Genomic DNA, 23,087 nt, shown 5'->3' on the forward strand with positions numbered 1-23,087 from the left:
TTACCAGGTGTAGCTCTCGAGACCTACCTAATATATCTTGTATTTAAAACATGATCTAAAATCTATTTTTAATGCCCAATACAAATACTCTCAAATCTAAATGCATGTACAGTTGAAGTCAGAATTATTAGTCCCCCTTTTCATTTTTTTATATATATATTTTTTTTTCAGATGATGTTTAACAGAGCAAGGAAATATTCACAGTATGTCTGATAATATTTTTTCTTCTAGAGAAAGTCTTATTTGTTTTATTTCGGGTAAAATAAAAGCAGTTATTAATTTTTTAAGGTCAAAATTATTAGATAGTCTACAGAACAAACCAGCATTATACAATAACTTGTCACTTTAAGCTGTATAGAAGTGTTTCAAAAATATCTAGTCAAATATAATTTACTGTCATCATGGCAAAAAATAAAATAAATCAGTTATTAGAAAAGAGTTATTAAAACTATTATGTTTAGAAATGTGTTGAAAATATCTTCTCTCATTTTAACAGAAATTTGGTAAAAAAAATAAACAGAGGGGCTAATAATTTTGACTTCAACTTTATATGTTTCGCTGGCTTGACATTAATGCATTACTTTATTAAAATAATAATAATAATAATAAAAGCATGAAACAGTAAATATTAAATAGTTGCTTGGGGATGTTACCCACATGCTTACTGAGTGAACTGATTTGTCCTAAAGGGACTTTGGCTCAGATGGTCAGTTCTGAAATTAAAAGAGAAATGAAAACATTAGGAGTTGTGGAATTCACATTAGGGAATGAAAGTGGTTTCCTTCTCCCTCTCTTGTGTGGGATCTCACACAGTTTGAGGCATCTGATTATGTCGTAAACATGTCAGTGTTCGTCTTTTGAAGTTTGTGTATTTTTCCACTGTACTGACGCCCACCGTTTGATTCAGGGTGGTCTCTGACATCATACAATACTGTACAGCATTTCTATTTTTGGATCGCCTGGAGGCATTTTTAGGCCAGTTTCACATCTCTCATGTCTGGAATGTGATTGTTATTGATGCAGCACTCCCATTAGTTAAATACATGTTATGGTTTATCATGCCTTTATGGGTGAACGATTTGAACTATTTTTTCTCATGCAGTATATATTAGTGCTCTACAGTTTGATGTTTGTTGTTTGTTGTTTGTTGTTGTTGTTGTTGTTGTTGTTGTTGTTGTTGTTGTTGTTGTTGTTGTTGTTGTTGTTTTTAATGCTGGAACCACAAGAATTCTTTAATTACTGAATGTGGTCATTGACTGTAGTTATAAGACTGTACTAAATAAAATTTTTGTCACGTCATATTTACATCAGTTTCCTTATTCTTATGCTTTTTTCTAACAAAATTCAAATCAGAATTTAAATACCTAAATGATTAAATAATAAATCAAACTCTCAAAACTACCCAAATGATAAATCAAATGCTTAAGCAAAAAGCTTTTAATGTTTTAATATCATATTATATGAAGTCATTAACGTACATTTTTTAATGTAATAAAACTATTATGGGCATTCAGGGTAGAACTAATAAACAGTTTTTTTATTTGAATTGTAAACCTTGTTAGTTTTTTTGTTAAATAAAAAAATTAATATTGTTAGTAAACGCCAAAGCCTTGTGGTTAAGTGTGCAGACATAAAGCACTAAGGTGCTCACAGCGACCTGAGTTCAATTTCTGGCTTGAGGTTCTTTGCCAATCCTTCCCCTTCCCAATCCTCTCTGCTCCCCTGTCAGTTCTCTACACTTTTCTATCCATTAAAGAAAAAATAGTTAAAACTTTACCGATTAAAAAAAAAGTTATTATTATTCTTCAAAGATGCATTAAATAAGTTCAAATTTAAATTATTGCTGCTCATTTTACATTTTAGGTATATATCAAAAAATCTTTATTTTCTAAATCTTTTTTTTTAGAAAAAAGATATATATTTAAGGCGAGGCAGTGGCACAGTAGGTAGTGCTGTCGCCTCACACCAAGGTCACTAGTTCGAGCCTCGGCTGGGTCAGTTGGCATTTCTGTGTGGAGTATGTTCTGTCCGCGTTCGCGTGGGTTTCCTTTAGGTGCTCCGGTTTCCCCCGCAAGTCCAAAGACATGCAATACAGGTGAATTGGATAAGCTAAATTTTCTGTTGTGTATATGCGTAAATGAGTGTGTATGGGTGTTTCCCAGTTATGGGTTGCAGCTTGAAGGGCATCCACTGCATAAAACATGCTGGATAAGTTGGCGGTTCATTCCGCTGTGGTGACCTCTGATTAATAAAGCGACTAAGCCGAAAAAAAAAATGAATGAATATATATATTTAATTATTTTAATTAATATATTATATCAATTATATTAGATTTTCTTGATATTATTTTGCTGACAAAACGACACTTCTTGGAACTTTGCGAAATTTTGATAAAATGTGGGATCCAGTCTTTTTTTTTCTAAAACACCATAAAGACTAATAGTGTTGTTTAATTTCTGAAGATTTGTACGTTTTTTTTTCTCTCTCTCTCTCTCTCTTTACATCCATTGCTGTGTCTTTTTGTAGGTCAGATGTCTTGTATGTTGCCATTTTTCCATGTTTCATGCTTTGCTTTCCATTTTGCACAGATTGTTGTTTCATGATGGGTTTGTCTGTCTGTTCCTTGTCTATTAAAAAAAAACTGTTTTAAAAATATATTTAAAAAGAAATGCATAAATGTGTATCAAATAACTGAACTTCTTTTCAATTCTATTACAGAAAGCATATCAAATATTCCAATACAAAAAATTGCTTGTTGTACCTACTTTCTTTATATGCAGAAATGTTTAATATTTTCTGTGTTGTGTTGCCAGTGTGATGGCATCATCTTGGACCTCAGCAGCACATCTCTGGAGGGCATCGCTGTGCTCAACATTCCCAGCATGCACGGGGGCTCTAACCTGTGGGGCGAGACCAAGAAAAGGCGCAATTACAATCGCATGAGTAAGAAGGTGCCAGAGAGAATGACTGGCAGCACTGTCACCGATGCCAAGGAGCTCAAGTTTTGTGTGCAAGGTGAGTCAGACTTCTGAATATGATCTAGTGCTGTATCTGAAATCACCCCTATACCCTCATTCACTATTCCCTACATTAATCCACTCATATAGTCCACTTGACAAAGTGAATGAAAATGAGTGAGTGAATACGAGCACTTGAAGAGATGTTGTTTTGTTTGTGCTTTGCTGGTTGATATATCCCTGATTAATCAGGTTAGGTTGTAAACTTCTTGGTCAGACCCTGTTATAGTTATTTAACACTTGATTTCTATCATGGCGGCACAGTGGCTCAATGGTAAGCAGTGTCGCCTCACAGCAAGAACTCTGGTTTGAGTCCCGGCTGGGCCAATTGACATTTCTGTCTGGAGTTTGCATGTTCTCCCCGTGTTTGTGTGATTTTCCTCCGGGTGGTCCTAAATAATACTTGAGGAATGACATCTTGTGGTCTACCTCTCACACCATGTCCCACCTACATGAAGTGCAGCGCCGCAACACACAATTAAGGGTACTTTATCTTTCCATGTTAATTAGAGTTTTTGACGTAATCATCTGCGATGGTGACAATTCTGTTTTCGAAATGCTTTCTATATCCACAACATCACAGCTGAACAACAGCAAATAATGACAATGATCACCTCAAGTACAGATTATGTGCTTCATTCAGTGTTAAATGCTACCAATGTGAGTTTACATGCGATTTACATGACAGGCCACACTACTGAAAGAAGCAGCAGCAGATAGTTCACCTCAGATCTTGAAAATAAAGTAACCAGCAGATGGTTTGAAGATGAAAGTCTGAACTGTGACTCAACATTAGTCACTCAGTAGCCTATTAGTAATGTTAAAGAGGTTTAATATGTATTCATTGGATTAAAAGCCTTTGCTATTTCATTGGGAGCGCAGTGGCTGGTAATTAAATGTTTCTGTCATGTCGCATTTGGTGCTGACAGCCAATTGCTTGTCAATGGAATCGTGTTGCATGTGGTCAGGACACAGTGTCACAGTGCATTATGGGTATTCTCCAACACTTTTTCATGGTAATTCGTAACTTTTTGATATAGTGGCTAATTCATATGAATTCGTACAATCTCATTTGTACAATTTAGTAAGAATGTTCAAAGATGCTCCTTGAAAGATGCTCATTCCCCAATGATGGTTGGGTTTAGGCAACATAGGCTCATTCTGAAAATGTAACCCTATATACTTTTCTGGAGATTGTGAATTATGTAGACAGAGCCACGTATGGCTGCATTTTGTCTTTAAATCGAAAGCTACAGGGCAGTATGATGTTGTTTCTTTTAGCATCTACCAGCTGACCACTGACCTCCGTATGGACAGATTTCACGCTGTTACCAGTTTGTTTAGTTAGCTTTCCATGTATGTTGATGGACTCGAGATGCAAAGAGGATTGGACCACGACGACGGTTTCAAGTCTGGTGAAGAACGGTTCCAGAAAGCGGGTAAGATAAAACCAAAGCCAAATGTAAAGTAAACAACAGGGTGAGAATGTGGTAAAATCTCAAAATGTGGAAAAACCAGGCGAGGGCTTTTCTTTTTCTGGATTACTTTTTAAAACTGTCAGTTGGGTTTAGGGAAGTGGGTGGACAGGTCAATCGGTGCTGTTAAAAACACTATTGGTTGGGTTTAGGGAAGGAGGAGGGTGAGTCAGTGGATCGGTCATTCAGTCAGTCAGTCGACAATGGCCTCTGGTGGATTTACGGGAAAACAGCAGGCGCCAAACGGTACTTACAAGTGAAATTTGAGATCTTAAAAAGCGCACACAGCGGCCTCTGGTGGACTCCCGAAAACAAAAACTGAAAAAAAAAAAGAAAAAAAAACGTTCCTCCTGGGACGTATTTGTCGCTTTCCAGAAATGCATATAGCGGTACATTTTCAGAGTGAGCCTAGGTTGGGTTTAGGGGTGTAGTTTGGTGCAATGCCTCCTTTTAAAAATTATACATTTTCGTATGACTGATCTCATATGAATTAGCCACTAAACTGACAAAACGTAAAATAGTTACGTTTCTTCATGAGATCTAGCTGCCGAGTGTATATGGAGTTTACGTGGTGCATTGTGGGATTAAATGAGTGCACTTATGAACTTTCACTATGGTGTCGGGCACCACTAGAAATGGCTGCTCTTCCAAATATGGCACTATTTAAAGGTATAGGGGGTGATTCCTGAAACAGCATAAGTTTCCTGCTAAATATTCTTAAAAGCTTTGACATGCAGTAATTAAATTCAGTAATTGCTTCTGGCTGCTTCATCTAAAAGCTGATGACGAAATTGACCTAAACCTCTGATTTCCTGCCTTTTCTAATACATTTCAAAATTACTGGCCATCTTTGGTTGATCAGCGCACCATGTGGAGCAGTTTCACATTCAGCTCTGACTCACATCTGCTCTTAACCGTCGCTAATGAGCACGAGTCTCTCCGGCTGCTCGTTACTCTGATGTTCGGTATCACTGTGCTTTGGGACTTCCTGCATTCGTATCCCAGAGTGTGAAGCACTATTAGCAGTGTTAATCGGCATTAAGGGATAGCGATATCTGTGTCAGCGCCTCACTGACAGAAGCAGCAGCTTTCCCAGATCCCATACTTCTAGAGGCTTGTGTCACCATCCTACCGAGTGTCCTTCGGGGGAGGAAAAGTCACTACGTTCGGCTGTGTGACGCCAGCCTGCGGGACCCTGGCGTCACCATCAGCTGTCTCAGTCAGAGATCCACTGTTATTCTCAAGGTCAGAGCTGCAGAGACTTTTTCAGGTGCCAGTGAATCAGCTTCCTTCATCAGGCCACCGTTTTGTCCAAAGGAAGTAACCATTTGTCATCATTTTCTCACAGTATATAATATTAGAATTTTTCTGAACATTCAAGGTGAAGGTAGTTGGATATACACAAGGGGAAACTAGACTATCTATGTGTGTATAGCTCTAAGCTGCAGTTTTTTATTCAACATACAAAAGGTTTGTCCTTGGATTGGCTTAGAGAGACTTGGTGAAGGGAAAGGTTACGGAAAGATTGAAAACTCATGAGTTCAAAGGCAGTTTCAGACTGCAATTATATATATATATATATATATATATATATATATATATATATATATATATAAATACATACTTCCTTTCTAATATACACTACCTGACAAAAGTCTTGTCGCCTATCCAAGTGTTAGGAATAACAAATAATAACTTGATTTCTAGTTGATCATTTGGTTTGAGAAGTTGCCTATATGATAGACAAAGGTCTCTAGATTACGCTTATTTTACCAAAATAAAATATGATCATGCCTTGACTTTTAGATATTTAATTAGGACAGTAAGGTCTGACTTTGCTTAGACAAAATTATTGTTACTTAAAGTAAATAATGTACAGGATAGAATATAAAGTCATGGTGCAGTGAAAAAAGAAATAATATTATCTATGACTCCCTTAGAAAGCTGGAAAAAAAAGTGTTCTTGCAGGACTCCCAGAGTTCATCAAGATTCTTTGGATTCAACTTTAAATCCTCCTTCTTCGTCTTACCCCAGACATGCTCGATAATCTTCATGTCTAGTAACTGGGTCGGCAAATCCTGGAGCACTTTGACCTTTTTTTGCTTTCAGGAACTTTGATGTGGAGACTGAAGTAATGCATGAGAAGGATCAAAACAATGTACTGTATGAGAATCTCAAACCATGATTTTTTCTTTACCAAACTTGACTGATTTTTGTGAGAATCTTGAGTCCATGCGGGTTCCAATAGGTCTGCTGCAGAATTTGTGATGATTGGGATCCAGTTCAACAGATGAATCATTTGAAAATCTACTTTCTCCAACTTTTCCAAATGATCATCTAGAAGTCAAGTTATTATTTGTTGCTCTTACAAACTGGGATCGATGACAAGACTTTTGTCAGGTAGTACATATATATATTCTACGTGGAACAGGTTGAGGGAGGAGTGATACAACCAGATGGGAAAAGGGCTGAAGCTAGTAGAATATTGCATGGCTATTAGCCAGTCAGGTTTAAGAACTAGAAGGATATTTGTGTAGTATATGTAATAAATATATTACAAAGTTTATTAATTAGGGGCGAGGCAGTGGCGCAGTAGGTAGTGCTGTCGCCTCACAGCAAGAAGGTCACTGGTTCGATACTTGACTCAGTTGGCGTTTCTGTGTGGCGTTTGCATGTTCTCCCTGCCTTTGCGTGGGTTTCCTCCGGGTGCTCCGGTTTCCCCCACAGTCCAAAGACATGCGGTACAGGTGAATTGGTTAAGCTAAATTGTCCGTAGTGTATGAGTGTGTGTGTGAATGTGTGTGTGGATGTTTCCCAGAGATGGGTTGTGGCTGGAAGGACATCCACTGCGTAAAAACTTGCTAGATAAGTTGGTGGTTCATTCCACTGTGGCAACCCCAGATCGATAAAGGGACTAAGCCGACAAGAAAATGAATGAATGAATGAGTTTATTTATTACATAGTTTTTTTTATTTTATTTTGAGTCATTTGGCATGCAGTGACAGAAGCTTGAATCTTTCACTTTTGACGCTCATACATTTTCATGCAAGTCATTGTGCTGCATGTATTGCTGATGTTTAGTGAGGGCTTTGCATCTTTGATAAACTGTGATGTTTATGTTCATTGAAATGTAAGAATGAGTAATAAATCCATATGAAACAGTCTCTTATAAGTGACTTTGCATCTTCAGTTTCGTGCTCGGACATGATTTGCACTCACACTACAGATGAACCGTGCTTGAGCCAAACCGAAGCATGCTCTGGCCCACTTTTTCACAATGCCAGCCAACCGAATCGTGCCTGTGTGCAGCATGGAGCACTTACACTTGTTAAGTGAACTGTAATATGGGGGTCAAAAGACACAAATGGGTGTTGTTTAATAGTAAAGGATAACTTTGGTGAAAGGTTTGATCCACTTTAAATGTTGATTACTGTATAATTGCAATCTCAAAAATGGTTTCTCAGTTGTGTCTTTCCTCACATATTTTTGCTTTTTTACTATGATGTGATTCCATATGCACATAAAAAACTGTGGTTTTGACATTACATACAAGTGTTTAACCGTTCATTAGTTCAGTTTATCCCACCAGTGGCAGTGAAGTGTATGTGCAGAAGTGCACATGCTTGCAAAAATTGTGCTTTGCCTGTCTGCCTATAGTCAAGCCCATATATGGGCTTCTCCTTTAAAGCCATCATGACCATTGTGTGGGAAGTGAGACCCTTGAGATGTTTTTGTTTTGCTGTTTTTGTTATTTTGAAGTGACGTCAGTAAATGGCGGTCGTGACCTTTGAGAGCAGAGTTTTGATTTTGAAATGCCCTCTGATGTATTAAGGCACCTCTGTCTTTTTGATGACCTGTGTGTCCATCACCTGTTCCTTCTCCCTTTCTTTGATCTGTTTCTGTGTGTTTATGCATGTGTGTGTGTCTGTGCATGTGTGTGCGCGCTCTTCTGTACTCCGCTGACTGAACTCACATGAATCCTGTTACCATGGAGAAACTCTGGCCCTTCTAAACTGAGCTTCAGTGCAGAGACTGAAAGAGAGAGAGACAGAGAGAGGCTATGTTTACTGTAGTGCTTTTCATTTTAACAAGGTGTTTAACAGTTTTCAGATAAAGTGTCTATTCACACAGCATGACTAGAATCATATAGCACCTATGTATAGCATAAACATGTAGCATATATATATATATATTATAGCTGTATTGAAGTGTCATTCTCCCACAGTTACACACGGTGTTTAACAGTTTTCAGATAAAGTGTGTGTTCACACAGCATGACTAGAATCATATAGCACCTATGTATAGCATAAACATGTAGCATATATATATATATATATATATATATATATATATATATATATATATATATATATATATAAATAATATAAATAGCATATATATATATATATATATATATATATATATATATATATATATATTATTGCTGTATTGAAGTGTCTTAAAAATATCTAGTCAAATATTATTTACTGTCATCATGGCAAATATAAAACAAATCAGTTATTACAAAAGGGTTATTAAAACTATTATGTTTAGAAATGTGCTGAAAAAAAACTGCTCTCTGTTAAACAGAAATTTGGGAAAAATAAACAGGGGGGGCTTTAACTGTATATATAATCATTAAATAAACACAATTAATAATGGGCCTTCTTATAGACAAGTTGCACTAAAAAGGGTCATTTAAATGGGCTTAAAATCTTGTAAATGTTACCTGCATTCAGAACCCAACAAAATACAAGTTTTGGTAACACTTTATTTTAAGATAAAGTTTTTTTGCTATTAACAAACCATAAACTAAGAATTTTAGCTCAATAAACTAATTATTTGCTGCTTAATAGTTATTATGGTAGTAGTTGGTTTTAGATGCTGAGTAGGATTAGGGACGTAGAATAAGGCATACTTTACAAGTGTTAATAAACAACCAAATAACTTAATAATAAGTAGGTAATAAGCCAGTAGTTAATAATGGTAATTGGAACTTAAAGGTTTTTTTTTTTTTTTACCAAAATCTTACATATAAAAAATTATATAATTAAAGTTCAAAACTGAGTTAAAAGTTTTTATAACAGTATTAATTAAAAGCAACATGATTTATTAAATTTTGTTGAGAGAGAGAAAAAATACACAGACGGCAGATTCTTTAAATGATACATTTGTTTTTTTATTAAATTTGTAATCACTACTATTGTTATTTCTGTTTAATTAAACAACCAAATGTTACGGTATGAATATGTTTAAGGAAAAATGCCTTGTTCTTCACTCTAGTTTCAGTTTATATATAAAACACCATCATTTGTCAGAGCAGTGCGACTGACCATTTCAATTGTGCTGTGTAATATTTTCTAACTCCTGCATGTTTGTGTGTGAGAGTGCAGGCTGCAATGCCAAGGTAGTCTTATTGCTAAGGTTTATTGTCTGCATGCAAGATGCTCAGTGGTGATTACAGTTTTTGCTATTTTTATAACATGGAAACAACTTTAAATACTCATAGAGGTAATGGTAATGGTAAGATATCAGCTGCATCTGTGATGTTTAGATTTATTTGTGTATAAGAAAACACTAAGAATCTGCTGCTTAACTTTTTTGAATTTTGTCTTGCTACACTTTAGTCAAAAATGAGTGGTGCCAACTGATTAAATATTGGTGAAATACTGCACACCGACGAAGGAAAACCCAGACATTCACAGGGTTTGAGATTAATGATGAAGTTTTTTGTAAATACTGAGTAGGTTTGAGAATTTAAATTAAATTGCATTGCTTATTTTAGATGTTTAGCAAAGACGAGTCCTGAATTCTAAGGCCACACAAGAGTTAAGAAAACATACAGCATGTGCTTTCTTGTGTTTTCCAAATAAAACAGGGTCTGAAACTCTAAAAGTTTCCATTGTTAAGGGTCAAAAACACTGGAGTAGTTTAGAAGTCAGGAATAACTGCAGAAATTCTTGTAGATTTTTAAAAGCAAATGCACGTGTGTAAATGTAGCCAGATAGAGAGACAAACAGAGACAAAGAGTGGGCTGCTGTGTGACTCATATCAGTAATCTTTAACTGGCCTTCAGGCACAAATACTCAACCATACAACACATACAGTAAAGATCTGTGGCTTAATCACATCCAAAGTAACTGTGATCACTCATTCCTTTACTTGCTTATAGGCTAACATTTAGACTTTGTTTCTATTTAGTTCAGCATAAGAGCTCAGCAGTCATGTAGGTGATGGCGGCTCTCTCCACACGTTCGCACGGCACGAGTTACGCTCCGAGAAAGTGGCTTGCTGTTTACCTCTGTAAGATCATGACCTCATCTCCACCTCTCTATGGAGTGTATTTTGAGGTTTATGTGAATAGAGAATTCCTCTCACCCACTATACGCAATCATTTCCACATGACTCAGCTCCTAATGGATGTCTTGTATGACTGCTGCAATAGCAAGGGTGTTGTTAGGCCTGTAGCACTGAATATTTTCTGTATAAACCTGAGAAAAAGGTAAAAAGAGTAAAATAGCACACTTTTGCGTTTTATTCTAGCCATAATAAACAGGCATTTCTTGTGTCGTTTATGAATAAATCTGCATTTAACACAGTATTTTTACATCTGATGGAAAAACAATTAGTGTATTCAGGTATTTGGATTGATGATAAGCATTTATTTAATGTACACATTGCTCATTTGATTAGTAAACTGATACAGAATCTTGGCTTTTATTTTAGAAATAAATCTAATTTTAGTTTTTTTTTTTTTTTAAATTAGAAACTACTTTTTTATCAGTGCTTAATTATGGTGATATATTATACATGTATGAGGCATCTTATAACAAGGCTTGATTTTGTATATCAAGCTTTACTAAAATTTACTTCAAATACAAAATCCTGTATTCAATTCATTTTATGAGATGGTGGGCTGGACATCACTAGCTGTACGCAGAAAACAGCACTGGTATATATATTAATGGTATAAATATACATTTTTTTAATAATTACTTATTTGGAGTTTTCTCCTTTAATGCATAGGACAGTGTAGAGTTTTGACAGGAAAGCATAGAGAGCAGAGAGAGGGGAAGGATTAGCAAAGGACCATGAGGCGAGAATCGAACTCAGGTCGCCACGAGCACTGGAGTGCATGTGTCGACACACTAACCACTACACCATTTCTATCTATCTATAAATCTATTTTAGGTAAAAATCCAGCTTATCTTTGTACTCTTCTTTGTTTTAGCTCTGGGAATTACCAGCTATGCTCTTCCAAGTGTTTGCTTTTTAATATACCTCGAGATTATACAGAGCTGGGAAAAACTGCATTTTCTTGTTGTGCACCTTGGGCATGGAATAATTAGCAAAAAGACTTAAAACTATAGGTGGGCATAGATTAAGTTTTTTAATCTAGATTAATCTCAGAATTAATCTAAACTAATAATGCTCATTTGAATTCTGCCGAAGGCATTCAGAGTATGTGTGTTACCTAAATAATAATTCTTTGAAAACGGGTTTCTCAACCCAGGTGGCGCATTAGACCAGTGGCTCATCTCCGGTTTCCAAAATGCATCACAAACTGCTTGAGAAACTCTACTGGGATAATTGCTGAAGAAAATAAATCATGTCCAATAAGATTCACTCATGTTTACTAACTGTTTATTTAGGTAAACATGAATTCTGAACTGTAGGCCTACATAAGCTCGAAACAGCGAATTTCTTTCTTTTTTTTCTTTTCTTTTTTTTTTTTTTGCTGACCTTAATCCGACTAAAGTCAAAACTGAACTAAACAGAAATGGAATTAAGACATGTGAAGTATGCATATATTAGTTACATTACTGAAGTAAACACTGCAATCATACTACCGACAAGATCCACACATGAGGCTGTCAGTAAAGGACCGCACACACACACATTGCGAAATGCGGAGGTTTATTTTCTTTCCATTTGGCATCCGTTATTAAATTGCATAACACTCTCACCAGTACCTATTTGCGTCTAATACCCCATTTGTCACGGCGGAATGAATGAAATGTTTATGAGTTAAAGAGAAACTGCCGAACTACAGTTAAAGTCAGGCATCCTGCTGATCTGATTCAGAAGGGCACTTTTTGTCAGACGGCTCACCGGTAAGGTATACATCCGCGCTAAAATATAAATGTGAAAGCCACAATAGCTTGCGTAGAATAGACCCAGCTCCCAACGCAACTTTGAGAATAGATTAACAGCTAAATTTCTTATCGCGCGATAAGAGTCTTGCGTTAACGCAGCACGTTAACGTCAATGGTGGCCCACCACTACTTAAAACTAAATAAAATTGTGTCTTTCTGTGAATTTAAAGGCATTATATAGAGAGCAGTATTGGAAGCATGTGATTGTTTTTGTTACTGATAAAATGTTGTTGTTACGTGGTGTTTATGTATTTTTAAAATTGTTTTACTGAATGGCTGTTACCTTGGCCAGTTCTCTCTTGTAAAAGAGATTTTACATCTCAATGAGAATTCCTAGTTAAATAATGGTAAAATAAAAAATAAATATCAAATTAAATGAATGAATGAATCAATGTTCATTTTGTTGACAAAAAAATTTTGTCATAATTTTCAGGATGAACAAACAACGGAAACTACAGAAGTCTAATAAAAATTAGATGAGAATGTGATTGAGGAACTTTTTTTTTTTTTTTTGAAAACATCCAATGACAATTAATGTTGGTGTGTGATGCATAGACACACACATTTGAAAATAACTGATCTACATTATATGCGGGATGCGATTACATCATCATAGGAGTAGAATCAATTTAGTTGACAAAAATCTCAGAAATTTTGTCAACTAAAACTAGACTAAAATTAAAATGATTCAGAAAACTAAAATATGACTAAAACTAAAAAGGAATATTAGCCAAAAGACTGCAACTAAATCAAAATCTGCTGTCAAAATGAACACTGGAATCAATGTTTGTTTTTCATTTGAGCAACATTAATAATTTCATATTTCCAAATTAGTTCATTCTTTTAATTATTTTAGTGAACTTTTTAATTTTATTGACTTTAAATACATTTTTAAAGTAAACCATGAAAGATAGTTGGTAAAATGTTAGTAACAAAAGTCTCTAAATACCAATTCAGTTGCAGCGTCTGAAAATACAAAATCATATACACTGTAGCCTAAAAGTTTGTTATTTAGGCCTGTATTTTATGTCTAAACATTTAGGCTCTATTAAAAGTAATGAGTTCTAGAATTAACATACGGTACTTGATGAGATTGATTTATATGATGGTAATGAGTTCAATTTAAACATGAAATAATTATGAGGAAAAAGCAGCTTAATCACAATAAATGTCTATTTTGGCAGAAAGGAGGTTCATTTCTGCCAAAAACATTAATCATAGTCAGAGTGTTCAAGATTTCTGTTGGCTCTCCATGTTTGAACACTTTAGGAATACCAGAAATAATGAGGATGTATTTGTGTGCTAAGCAGCAACTCAACATTTCTTATCTCAAACCGGCTCTTCCTATTTCCTCTTTTTATTTCAGGGTCACAGAGGGACATTATGTCCTTTCACCTGCTTCCCACACCCTTTAACTCGTCTCTTTCTTTCTCTTTATGGCTAGTACACAAGTTGCTCCACCCTTCCCACTGCGATCTTGCCACACACTGCCTCGTGCTGATGTCTATTTCAGGGCACTGGGGCCATTCATTGTTACAGCCCACAAACAAAAACACACACGCACACACACTCTGAGCATCGTAAACACAGAACGGATGATTTGTGCTGTGTTTCCTCACCACCGTCGCACATGACAGGAATAGAAGTGAAACTCTCCACCCAAAAAGCATTGTGGGAACACGGTGACTCAGTGGACGAAAGGGACACTTTCCACTGCGGCCAGAAAAGCCAATCGACAGCTTTGCTCTCGCTTTAGCAGGAGTGATGGACGTTTGAAGAGTGGCTCTCACCCCTCGGGGGTTCGAAATCATTGAAGATGTTTCTGGCCCGAGGGGCTCTTTCCCATGATCTGCGTCATGAGAGCTGTGATTGTTGGCCTGCTTTGTGAGAGGAGCTTTGTTTGTGAATGGCATGGGAACAGAGGTTGGGAGACTGGCGAGCTCTTCTGCATGCAGAGCGTCAGTGAATGGAGCATGTGCCGACTGCGCATCCGTACAGTGAGTCTGTGATACATGAGAAGCATGGCAGACTATCAGTAAAGCTCTCATTGAACAACGCCCACTCTGCTATGTGAGTCATGACAAGTTATGAAATGATGAACAATGAAAAAATTAACACCTATCGTTCATTTGAGCTTGTCGCATGGATTGTAAAATATCTGCCGTGGCATGAGGCTGTTTTAAGACATGTCACAATACTGACATAATGAGAACGCCTCTAATGAAAAGAGGAACGACGATGAAGTGTGTCATGAGGAATATGTTGTATAAGCAGAGCAGGAGCTAGTGTTTGAGAAAGAGAGCAGAAAGGCCCCAAAACAGACGAAATTGAATACAAACTTGCAAAAATGCATGCCATTCTACACTACCTGACAAAAGTCTTGTCATCGATCCCAGTCATGAGAGCAACAAATAATAACTTGACTTCTAGTTGATCATTTGGAAAAGTAGCAGAAAGCTGATTTTTTTCGATGAATCATCTGTTAAACTGCACACCAAATAATTACAAATACTGTAGAAGACCTATTGGATCCCACATGGACCCAATATTCTTACAGAAATCAGTCAAGTTTGTTGAAGGAAAAGTCATAGTTTAGGGTTACATTCAGTATGGGGGCATGCCAGAGATATGCAGAGTGGATGACAACATCAACAGCCTGAGGTATCAAGATGTTTGTGCTGCCCATTACATTGCAAACCACAGGAGAGTGCAAATTCTTAAACAGGATAGCGCTTCTTCTCATACTTCAGCCTCCACATCAAAGTTCCTGAAAGCAAAGTAGGTTAAAGTGCTTCAGGATTGACCAGCCCAGTCACCAGACATAAACATTATAGAGCATGTCTGGGGTAAGATGGAGGAGGAGGCGTTGAAGATGAATCCAAACAATCGTGTCAAGTTATTATTTGTTGTTCCAAAAACTTGGATAGGCGACAAGACTTTTGTCAGGTAGTGCATACCATTTGTATGGAACATTTTTAAAACCCTTCCACAATAATAGAAGATAACTGGAAAGCTAACTTAACTTTACAACTCTTTAGTGCAAAATGTCTACATTAAGCATTTATATTCATTATCAGCCTAATTCAATAGAATTTTACTCACCTTCAAAACCATCCAGTGCTTCCTTGACAATCCTCACAGTCCGTTGAGCTGCACAGCATGTGACTACTCAAGCTTGTGTTTAATATAAATGCTTTGCCTTTACATTCATCTAAACAAATATGTCTTAGTTGAGGTCTTGGTTAAAATATTTATATTTAATCATGTTGTGAACTAAAATATATATTTATTGAAAAATAAAACAAATAATTTTGTACTAAATTGACAGACATGTTATTAATTTGATAAATAACTGCTTGAAAAAAACTTTTTACAGTGTGTGTATCTTTTATTTTTAGAGGTAGCTGTGTAATATTTAGTTTATAACAACATGAGTAAATCAGTTTTAATAGTCAGACCTTGCATTAATTAAGCTTTTAAAATGAAGTGAAAAAAGGAATATAAGTTGCACCATGTCCCTGTTTTCTTAGAAACTGTGGGAGAAACTCGTTTGTATATTCATAGAAACCAATGTGCCCAAATGTTAAAGACTGTGCAGTAGATACAACAAAACCTGATCCTCCCTAGAGTGTATATATTTACGTCACTTTCTAGTGTGAACACACTTTCTTCAGAGGGAATGAGTCGCAAAATATTCAGCAAAATGACTGGTTGTAATAGAGACAGCTGTTCACTTTTTTTGGCAGTCTGTACAATGATAGCTTCAAAATTTTGTTAAAGTCTGTAAGCACAGTTGATCCATTGATTGAAACTGCATTGCTGACTTTTCCAACTTACTATCATCTGTTCTAAAAGAACAAAGAAACCAAGGGATTGTGGGTCATTTGAAGGGTTTTATTAATGCGCTGACATGGTTTTTTTGCAGAGCTTTGCCTATAGGGCTCAGACAAATCTCTGGATATCATAGTATTTCTCGTCCAGTGTGTGCAACCCCCTTTAGAGATGATCTGGATCAGTTGGTGATATCATTGAAGTTGACCTTAAGTATTGAATGACATCTGGACAGCTGAAAGTTCATCGTAAATGCTTAATGTAAATGGCCAAATATAGAAACCCATGTTATTAGCAACATTGATGTCTATTAAATGAACTGCAGCTATTTTCTCATGCTCACACAATGTACATGACGCTGACAGTGGTTCAGAGTTCAAATATATTCACAGTTCTATTTCAGTATTTGATCCTTTGAAGTAGAAATGTGCTGGAAAATAGAATAAAAATAGCAGAACACTTTTATCCTTAAAGAATATTTAGCAAATTCATCCCCAGAGAAGACTTAATAAAGATCTATGAAATAAAAGTATGCTTAAGAAGAGCTGAAAAAAAGAGCAAATAGTACAGAGAGCCTGATCAAAAAGCATGCTAAGTTAAGACTAATGTGGTCTAGAGAGTGTACAAATACACTTGAAATTAAGAGTGTGACGGAAAGACCAAGAGATGTTTGAGTGCATTAGAAAGTCTCAGGGAAAAAGAATGCCTTATAGATTGTAAAAGAAGACCTTGGGAAAGACATGTGCTCACAAAGAGTGCAAAAGAAAATGCTTTGTGTGGAAGAATGCAGGAGAAGTGCGGAGGAATGCTCATTCTGGTTGACCATGAGCTGTAAGTGTGGACCATGGATTGTGCTCTGAGTGGTAACTCTCTTGCTCCGTCCATGAGCCAAGAGAGCATCCACCCCCGCACCTCTACCACACCACCATTACACCATCTGCCTGCTCTTCTGCTGGCCCAACACACCAAAGGGACAGCACAGGCCAGAGGGAACCAGAAAAAACAAGAAATAATTGCTGTCCTCACACATGATGCTTCCCACAGACCCTTCTCATTAGAAAAAGACCTGAAATAGAGAGTTTTCTGTCTTCTGATTGGTCCTGAATTTGTATTTCAGAGTGAAGTCAGAGAACGAGCTGGTGCAATGTTGATTTAGAATAAATCAGTAAAACTTAAAACTTGTTGGGAATTTGTTTTGAGGAGTTTCAAAAAACTTTCTGGAAGTGCTCAGCTTGTAAATACCTACCATTGGTCTATGGCGAGTCTATAAGTAGACAGTTGTGGTTTATTGTCTTTGTTCAGTCTATATAGATGTCAGACATCTGCTAGTAGGGCGGGGCGATATAGCCTTTTTTTTTAAATCATGATTTTTTTTCACAAAAAAATCTATTCTCACACACATTGGGCTAGTGGGTTACATTTTATTTGCATCGGGTCGCTCCATCTGGTAGATTAGTGTGCACTAAGCGAGTTTTGTCAGTGTTTTTATTTACCGTCTTTGCAGCTAGGTCACGTAATTTATCTGGAAATGTTCCAATTCAACACTTCATTTTTATATGCACGTCTTATATTTTAAATGTCTTCTCCATTACTTCTCACTGTTGAAGAAAATTCAAGATGTGGTGTGCAGTTTTTCGTGCAGTTTTCTCATTGGAGCGCAGAGAGGAGCAACACGTAAAGGTGAAAATGTTTTTCATTCAGACAAGTAGATGTGAATTTCACACTCAAGTTAATCGATATAATCAAATTATCGCCCAGCCCTATCTACAAGTACGTATTAGGGGTTTGGTAGAAATTAACAGTCTAGTGATTTAAGTTATTTTATACATAAAATATGAAGTAAACATACGGTCTAATGCTGCGTTCACACCAGACAAGGATGAAGCGTCAATCGCAAGTGATTTACATGTCAAGTCAATCCAAAGACGAGAATAGACATCCTGCGGTGCGAAACACGTGAATGAGATGGCGTGAATGACGTGGTTTGCGCGAATGAAGCAGTGCGAGTTGAGTGTTTGTGGTGTTGAATAATCTGAACTTCAGCAGACATTCGAGCCATGTTAACTAATCATGAGCTTTGACTTGTAGGAGAGTGATTGTGACATAGCGCCTGTTGTTGGTGTTCCCGGGGGGAAATCCACTGGACAACAGTTCATCAAACTGGTTTCGGCTTAGTCTGAGGCATCGCTGAAAGCTTCCATGATCCAGGGGAAGTTTCTGGAGAAGTTGATGAACTCACAGAGCTGGGTGCACCTCTGAAAGGATCTAGTAGACTCAGACAAAGCTCCAAACGAATTGACGCTGTTCAGCCTTCATAAAGCACAGATATTCCCTCAATGAATTCCATGTTAGCCATTTAACATCAATGCTAGTGTCACCGGGCAGACAGAAGCCCTGCCCATGACTTAAATCTGCGTCTATTGTTTAGTGAATTTGGCACGCAAATGAAATTTGACACACGAATGAAAAGAGTAAACTCAAAATGTTCTCGTATATGTATATTTACGCGCAGATAAATTGCACTATTTGCACATAAATAGAAGCGTGAACATTTTGCCGCATCAGGTGTGAACAGCATAAGAACTGTACAAAACTAGTAGACGGTAAATGAAAATGCAATTTCACTCCCTGCCTGTAGGTGGTGTTTATAGAACATTTCCTTGGTTAATCAATATTCATTCAATATACCAGGGGTCACCAACCTTTTGGAAACTGAGAGCTACTTCTTGGGTACCGATTATTGTGAAGGGCTACCAGTTATTAAATAACACATTTTTCTTAATTTACTTTTAATTATATGTTATTATTAATAATTAATAATATTTATCTATGTGAAGACATTGATCATGTTAATGATTTCTCACAGTAGTTGTCAACAATGATTTAACAAGTTAGATAAATATCAATATGCAACACTTCATTTGTCTGAAATTGTTTTTAAAGTTTTTTTTAAATATATAAATTAAAGTAATTTTCAAATTTACACCAATGCAAGTGTGATTTAAAAAGAATACCTATAAAAATATTAGATACAGCTTACTCATATGTGGTGCTATGGTGAGCTATTTTTAGAACAGGCCCGCAGGCAACTCATGTGAACCTGGCGGGCTACCTGGTGCCCACGGGCATCATGTTGGTGACCCCTGCAATATACATTATATCTTATAACTAGGCTTACACAGAATCTGTGCACGCAGAATTCCACAGATTTTTAGCTCATCATTGATTCTGTATATTTACTTGTGTAAACGTGTGTAAATTTATATTTATTCAGTTTTTAAATTATTTTCAGTAAAATTATTGACCAATATGAAAATATTTATATGATTTATTTTAGTAGATGTATTTTATGAGAGATTTGCTTTGTTTACCAAATAAAGTGGATCTAATTATATTTGCATTGTAAACATTAAAATAAGGTTACTTTTTTATTTCATATATTAAGGTTTTAGTTATGATACTCCCAAAATCATTCCGCATAATCCACAGATTTTTAACAAACTTCTGTGCAGAAATAGCAAAAAATATCAGCAGATTCCGTCTGGCCCTAGTTATATCTAATATATAACACTGCCATATTTTTTTCAGCTGTAAAGCTGCCTCATTTTTTTTTTTTTTTTTTGCAATCTTTGTTTATTATAAATAAACATGACTTAAAAGGTTAGCTTATGACACCAAAATTGAATTACCTCATCATTTATGCTCCTTCGTGTAATATTAAACCTTAATGGATTTCTTTCTTCTGCTGAACAGAAAACAAGATATTTTGAAGAATGTTGAATGCTGGCACTTTCCAGCACTTGACAACTTAGAATTATAAGGTTCCATTTAACATTTTTTGTCAAAATTGAGTTATTGACATATTAAATGACAACTTGTTTACATTATGGCATGTTTTTTATACATTGTTTACATTTTATTTAAAAAAAATAAAATAAAAATCTTACACACATGCTGTTTGACATATGGAATGAAAAAAAACTTTGAAGCTCATTATCTCAAAATCATTCAGAAAGCAGATAGAACCTTATAATTCCAAGGTAACAACTTTTTAAAATATCTTCTTTTGTGTTTAACAGATGTAAGAAACTCAAAAAAGTTTTAAAGTAAAGGGTGTGTAAATGATTACAGAATTTAAATTTAAATTTTGGGTGAACCGTTCCTTTAGCTTGACTGGACCAGTGTTCTGAATTGCAGAAGATTTTTGGTAACAAAATACCACAGCTTAGCTTGCATATTTCAAACTTTTCTACCTGTAAGTGAAGGTTTCCAAAGATTTGCAGAGCATCGGGTCTCTACTCTAGTCAGCAAGCACAAGGTGACCGCAGACAGGAACAACTCGGAGACAAATTAATATTAGTCACCTGTGTGCACATATGTCCAGAGCTTTACACGCAGGTTCATTTTTGTGCTAGTGACTTTCAGAATGGTAGTCTTAAATGCTATGTTGACTTCATTTGAAAGGGCTTCCACAGTAGTAAATGGCAGTGATCAACTATAGCTTATTTTCTATAATAAACATGGTCATATAATTTGTTTACATCACTGTCATTTCATTCTATACCTCCAACACCCTGCTCATCCCGCACTTAATATCCTCCACACAATGCGTTCTGACACGGTTACATAAGAAGGCGTTTGTGAGCTATTCTTAGCGCTGCCTCACTGTGATGCGCTGCCTGAAATAAGAAAGCCCAGACCTGACAGAGCGGGAAACATTTGTGTCGTGAGGAAAATAAGGCTCCCGTCAATTTTTCCCCTCCCTCTCTGTATTATTATTTTATTCGCTGCTTTTGGGGCAAAGAGCAAAGGCCCAGCGTGTTTGATAATAATATGTTTGCTTCATGAAACAAAAGACAAGAGTGACAGTAAGTACACAGTTGAATATAGCATACATCATATGTGAATTTATTATTAATGGTCTTTTTACAATGATTTATAGAATTTTCATAATAACTGGTTGGCTACATTTTTATTTCCTTCATTTATTTTCCTTCGGCTTAGTCCCTTTATTCATCAGGGTCACCACAGTGCAATAAAAAAAACACCAACTTATCCCAGCATATGTTTTACACAGCGGATGACTTTCCATTTGCAACCCAGTTCTGGGAGACATCCATACACACTCATTCACACACATTCACTACTGACAACTTAGTTTATTCAATTCACCTCTACCGCATGTCTTTGGACTGTGGGGGAAACCAGAGCACCCGGAGGAAACCCACACCAACACAGGGAGAACATGCAACCTCCACACAGAAATACCAACTGACCCAGCCGGGACTCGAACTGGCAACCTTCTTGCTGTGAGGCCACGGTGCTAACCACTGAGCCGCCTTGTCTATATGCCCCTTGACTATATTTTGTTTGCCAAAAAAACGAACAACTCTAAATACACACACATGGAAAATGGCATAAAACAGCAGATTGAGTTTAAATGTGGCTTGCCATATTTCTTGATTCCCAGTTAGTTGCTGTCCTCTTTGTACTAGCCTTAAAATTATAAATCATCTTTTAAACAGTATCAGTTGATTTTGTAAACCTAAAAACTAAAAAAATCAATAAATAAATGACATAATAGACAGATTTTATTTTAGCTTTTTGGCAAGAAAACATTTCTTATTTACAATTGAACTAAAACTACATAAACAAAACTAAATTAAAATTGGGTCACACATTATTTTGATGGTCCGTTTGTTAAATTTAAGTTACATTCCATCTACATGCTAACTAATTCTCATTAGATTATAAGTAGACTGTAAGGTTGGGGTTAGGGTGACGCCCGGTTTAAACTTGACACGTTCGCTTGAGTGCGGTCGGCCAATGTGACATCATCGCTGCGTTTGTGAAGGTTCGCTTTATGTGCATGCAACATGATTTCGGCTGGCTGAGCGCATTACATTTTTTGAGATTCGTACATGTGCGGTGCCGCATTTGATTTGAGTTGAATATAAATCATTCATTTTATTTTCGCCTTAGTCTCTTTATTAATCTGGGGTCACTACAGCGGAATGAACCACCAACTTATCCAGCGTATGTTTTACGCAACGGATGCCCTTCCAGCTGCAACCCATCACTGGGAAACATTCATACACTCTCATTCACACTCATACACTACGGCCAATTTAGCTTAACCAATTCACCTGTACCACATTTCTTTGGACTGTGGGGGAAACTGGAGCAACCGGAGGAAACCCACGTCTACTCGGGGGAAAACATACAAACTCCACACAGAAATGCCAACTGATCCAGCCCAGGCTCGAACCAGCAACCTTCTTGCTGTGTGGCGAACGTGCTATCCTCTGCGCCACCACTGTACAGACACTTTATGATCCGTCCATGCATGATCATAGGAATAACCAAATGGACTAAAATTATTGGCTAAAAATTGCAACAGTGGGAAAAGAGGAAAGTGTTTTGTTAAAAAGTTTAGAAAAACTTAAAGGATAAGTTAGTTAAAAACAAAAAGAGAGGCCATTGCAAAAGTGAAGACCCGGGTGGTTTTAATATTACAGACTATGTTTTTCCACCATTCATAGGCTTTAGTTTAATTGTTACAAAACTAAAATGAAGTAACAAATTGCTTCTTTGATCACTGGAATAGA

General features: G+C 36.4%; 1 protein-coding gene across 24 annotated transcripts in view; it reads left to right on the forward strand.

Moving 5' to 3' along the window:
- Nucleotides 1-23,087, forward strand: part of dgkg (diacylglycerol kinase, gamma) — a 246,909-nt gene that overhangs the window by 206,475 nt on the left and 17,347 nt on the right. For 23 of the 24 annotated variants that reach the window (XM_073912639.1, XM_073912640.1, XM_073912627.1 and 20 more), the window contains one exon: nucleotides 2,814-3,015. In XM_073912639.1, the coding sequence (XP_073768740.1) occupies nucleotides 2,814-3,015 (202 nt within the window). Of the gene's footprint in view, nucleotides 1-2,813; nucleotides 4,985-23,087 lie in introns of those variants that run through there. The other variant, XM_073912643.1, reaches the window with a different exon arrangement.

The sequence above is a fragment of the Danio rerio genome, chromosome 9, assembly GCF_049306965.1.
Source record: "Danio rerio strain Tuebingen ecotype United States chromosome 9, GRCz12tu, whole genome shotgun sequence".
Classification (NCBI taxonomy): Eukaryota; Metazoa; Chordata; class Actinopteri; order Cypriniformes; family Danionidae; genus Danio; species Danio rerio.